This window comes from Penaeus japonicus, unplaced genomic scaffold (assembly GCF_977035675.1).
Source record: "Penaeus japonicus unplaced genomic scaffold, GWHDUDI00000001_assembly GWHDUDI00000034, whole genome shotgun sequence".
Taxonomy (NCBI): domain Eukaryota; kingdom Metazoa; phylum Arthropoda; class Malacostraca; order Decapoda; family Penaeidae; genus Penaeus; species Penaeus japonicus.
Window position 1 is genome coordinate 8,505,253 of NW_028234436.1, and position 5,000 is coordinate 8,510,252.

Sequence of the window (5,000 nt, forward strand, 5' to 3'; positions counted from 1 at the left end):
TATTATATATATGTATATATATATATAAACATATATATACATATATATATATATACACACACACACACACACACATCTATCTGTATATCTATTTATGTAGTTATCTGTCTGTCTATCTATCTATCTATTCTGTCGTTTTTTTAACTCATCGAAATCCCATCTATTTATCTATCTATCCATCCATCCACCTACCTCTCTATCCACATGTCCACGAAATAAAAACTGAACTCAAAAAGATGACAGCCATCTTTATGTTTTCTTTTCTTTTATAACTGATCGTAACCCGATTCTTCCATCAACCTATCCCCCTCCCCTCCCCTCCCCACCCCTTCCTCCCCCTCCCCACCCAACCCCTTCCTCCCCACCCGTTCCTCCCCCTCCCCACCCCTTCCTCCCCCTCCCCACCCCTTCCTCCCCTTCCCCACCCACCCCTTCCTCCACCTCCCCACCCACCCCTTCCTCCCCCTCCCCACTCACCCCTTCCTCCCCCTCCCCACCCCTTCCTCCCCCACCCACCCACCCCTTCCTCTCCCTCCCCACCCCTTCCTCCCCCTCCCCACCCACCCCTTCCTCCCCCACCCACCCACCCACCCACCCCCGCACCCTCCGCCGGGACCTCTTACATGAAGATGAGAGCCATGACGATGTTGGACGAAGCTCCGAAGAAGAACTGCGCGCCGGGGAAGACCTCGACCGTCGAGTGGTAGACGGCCGTGTAGAGGGAGAAGCTCACCATGGGCATGATGCCGTCCAGCGCTCCCAGGACCGCGGACACTTTGCCTGGGGGGAGAGAGAGGGGGGGAGGTGAGACCGGAGTGGGGTGAGGGGGGTGAGGGGGAAAGAGAGAGAGAGAGGAGGGGAGGTGAGACCGGAGTGGGGTGAGGGGGGTGAGGGGGAGAGAGAGAGGGGGGCGAGGTGAGGGCGGAGTGGGGTGAGGGGGGGTGAGAGGGAGACGGAGAGAGAGGGGGAGGTGAGGCCGGAGTGGGGGGAGGGGGAAAGAGAGGAGCGAGGGCGGGGAGGTATAGACCCGAGTGGTAGAGGGGTAGATGGAGAGAGAGAGGGGGGCGAGGTGAGGGCGGAGTGGGGTGAGGGGGGTGAGGGAGAGAGAGAGAGAGGGGTGAGGTGAGGCCGGAGTGGGGTGAGGGGGTTGAGAGAGAAGAGAGATGGGGAGTTGAGGCCCGGAGTGGGTGCTGGTGGTAGGGATAAGAGGAGAGAGGGGGGCAAGGTGAGGGCGGAGGGTGTGAGGGGGTGGGAGGATAAGATAGATGGGGGCCAGGTGAGGCGAGTGGGGAGGGGGGTTGCGCTGCTGCCGGAGAGAGAGGGGATGTTATGTGGAGAGGAGAGGGGAGTTGAGAGAAAGAAAGAGCGGGGGGGGCCAGTTAGGCCGAGTGGAGTGGGGGGGGGGGTATTAGACGAGCAGCGTGGCTAGGAGGGGCAGAGGAGAGGTCGGAGTGGGGTTGTATGGATAGAGTAAAGGGGCAGGGATGAGACCAGAGAGACGGGAGATGGGGTTAAATAAGGTGGAGGAAGGGAGAGGAGAGGAAGGAGTGAGCAATAATGAAAATGATACGCGCTTGAAGACAGGAAAGGAAGAGAAGGAAGGAAGGAGCTAGAGGAGAATGTAGAATGAATATAGAAAAATTAAATGCAGATAAATAACTATCTAGACAATAGAACATACGTAACAGAAAATAAGAGAATTCGACAATAACAAATAAAAAGACAAATAGACAAGGAGAGATATTAAGATATATATATATATAAAATCAATATATCATATATATGTGACAAAATAACTATTCTAAATATGTATATATATGTATGTATCCATATATATATATAAATATATTATAAAATAATATATATCTATTATGAATATACATCTATATTATACATATATAAATAACATAATATAAATATATAAATATATATATCTAAATATTATATATAAAATAAATATACAAAACTATATTAAAAACCCAAACAAGGAGTATAAAGTGATTGACAAAAGTCAAAAAAAAGACACACTAATCCAGGAAGAGAGAATATGAGATAAACTGACAATCATACAGACAGATAAAGATACAGAAAAAAACATGATTTTCGTAAATAACTAAACTCGTAAACCATCCGCAACAAAAACAACCGAAGACAGTAACAAGAAAGAGTGGAGCACCTTGTTTTGAGTTCACTTGCTGGACCCAAGGACTTCGCCTCATTCTCTTTGAATAATAAGGCTAAGAGAGAGAGAGGAGTGGGGGAAGGGAGAGAGAGAATGAGAAAGAGAGAGAGAGAGAGAGAGAGAGAGAGAGAGAGAGAGAGAGAGAGAGAGAGAGAGAGAGAGAGAGAGAGAGAGAGAGAGAGAGAAAGAGAGAGAGAGAAAGAGAGATAGAAAGAGAGAGAAAGAGAGGGAGAGAGAGAGAAAGAGAGAGAGAAAAAGAGAGAGAGAGGAAGGCGGAAAGAGAAAGAAAGAGAGAGATAGAGAGAGAATGAGAGAGAGAGAGAGAGAGGGAGAGAGAGAGAGAGAGAAAGGTGGAGAGAGAAAGAGAGAGATAAAAAAATGAGAGAGAGAAAGGCGGAGAGAGAGAAAAAAAATGGAGTAGGGGGAGAAAGAGAGAAAGAGATGATAATGATAAAAAAATAAAAATAATAATAATCCCTTGATAACACACAACTTACATTAATGGACATGATTTATACTACAAGGACATTTGCAAGCAACACAATTTGATATAGATTCACACACTTACTTGCTTACTTGATTTCTTACTTGATGTTTATTTAGTTACTAACATATATTACACACACACACATTCACACACAAACACACACACACACACACACTTTTCCGTCCATTCCTTCGTCAAAAACTCACATATAAGAGTTTGAAAGTATATTTAATTCCCCATTCTATTTATGCTCCCGTTTCACATTATTATTTTTTTCTCGACGGGATTTCTAACCCTGAATGGATCGCTTAATTCCGTTCGCGTAAAGACCGCATGCATTCGGATTCATGACTAGCGAAAATGTATCAATTGTCGGTCTGTCGTGACTGAGTTTGTTGAAATATATTTAATCATTTGATCTTATTTCTTATTTCATTTATTTGTTGAATTGTTTGTACCGAGGTGTTGTTGAGTGATTTTTAGTTTGTTCATTTGTTTTGTTGTTTTCCGTTTCGATTTTGGGTTATTTCTCGTTTCATTCCGTCTTTCTGTTCTTTACTTTTGTTTGTTTATATCTATCTTTTTTCTATCTGTTCCTTTTAATTTTTGTTGCTGTTGCGTGATTTTATTTCTTTTCATCAGCAGATTTCTGAATCAGACTCACATCCAAGCCATATCGCCATCTTCCTTTTTTTTCTCCTTTGTGTGCATCTGAATTGACTGACTTATCTTTTAACCCCGCGGTCCGATATCTACACGCCGCTTTAAACCAGCGCTCTCTCTCGCTTTCATAGCGTATTTCCCGCCAAATTTCTTCCTCTTCCCAACAAACGTTAACGGTTCAAATGCGCATTGAATCCGGCTGGGAAGGAAAGGACAAAAATGAAGATAGAAGAATTATAACGGAAGATTGCATTTCCATGTCCGTTTGCCCCGTTATTACTGATAACGTACTTCATTTCTGGGCTTTTGTGGAGGGAGGGGAGGGAGGGGAGGGAGGGGAGGGAGGAGAGGGCAGGACGTGAGGGACGAGGAGGTGCAAGAAGACGAGGAGGAAGAAGAGGAAGAGTATGAGGAGGGGATGGATAAGGGAGTGGAAAATACGTAGAAGGAGAGAGGATGCGGATAATAGAGAATAGGAGGAATGTCTCTCTCTCCCTCCCTCTCTCTCTCTCTCTCTCTCTCTCTCTCTCTCTCTCTCTCTCTCTCTCTCTCTCTCTCTCTCTCTCTCTCTCTCTCTCTCTCTCTCTCTCTCTCTCTCTCTCTCTCTCTCTCTCTCTCTCTCTCTCTCTCTCTCTCTTTCTGTACTACTTAAAAAACAGTTGCAGTTTGATAAATGCCTCACTTAAAATGACTTAGAGCGCAACAAACTTTGAAAGATATATTTTCATATATCTGTTGAACTCAATTTCATTTCTTTGTTTCATACAGGTAACTGTTTATTTGTGTATACTAATTTATCTATTCTGGTATTTTTATTTATTATATTATTCATAAATGTATTTACTTATTCCTCCTATATTTCACCTTTTCCTATCCCTCCCCCCACCCCACCCTCCCTTTCCCCTCCCCTCCTCCCCAAAGCCCAAAAAGACAAACAAAAACACCACCCAAAACAAAACACCCCATCGGCTCCACCCAACCTCTCCCTCTCCCTTCCCTCCCCTCCCTTCACCCCTTTGACTCCCCCTCCCCACACCCCTCCTTCACCAACCTACCCTGTACTCCCTCCGCTTCCTCACACCCTCTCCCCCTAAACTCCCTCCTCCTCCTCCTCCTCCTCCTCTCCCCCTCACCCCCTTCATCCCTCCTCTCACCTCCCTTCATCCCTCCTCTTCACAACGACCTTCTCCCTTCCTTCTCTCCTCCTTCCCCCTCCCCCCTTCCATCCTCCTCAACTAACCCCTTCATCCCTCCCACCTTCTTCACACTGACTCTTTCCTACGCCTCCCTAGGATCCCCTACCCCCCTTCCACCAACCCCACCTCTCTTCAACTCCCTCCCCCTAACCATTACCCCTCTTCACGCCCCCCCTTCCCCCAACCCCTCCCACTCTCCCTAACCCCCCCTGCTCTTCACTCCTCTCCCTCCCCCCCTCCCTAGGCTCTCTCTGTCCTTCCCCCCCTCCCTCCCCCTCTCGACACACACACTCTCTTTCCTTGTGAGATTTCCCTGGTTGACCTTTGACCTACCATATCCTCTGTCTTGGGTCGGGAACATCCTTGACACCGATGGTAAGGAAGCGAGGATTGCGATTGTTGCTGTGTGCTTGCGTGCGTGTGTGTTGTGTGTGTGAAGGTTGTGTGTGTGAAGGCGTCCATTGTGTGTGTC

General features: G+C 46.7%; 1 protein-coding gene across 1 annotated transcript in view; it reads right to left on the reverse strand.

Annotated features, from left to right (window-relative positions):
* Nucleotides 1-619: 619 nt before the first annotated feature.
* LOC122248581 (putative peptidoglycan muropeptide transporter SLC46) overlaps nt 620-5,000 on the reverse strand; it is a 44,548-nt gene continuing 40,167 nt past the window's right edge. Inside the window, exon 5 of the mRNA XM_086530750.1 lies at nt 620-780. Within this exon, the coding sequence (XP_086386876.1) occupies nt 620-780 (161 nt within the window). The remainder of the gene's footprint in view (nt 781-5,000) is intronic.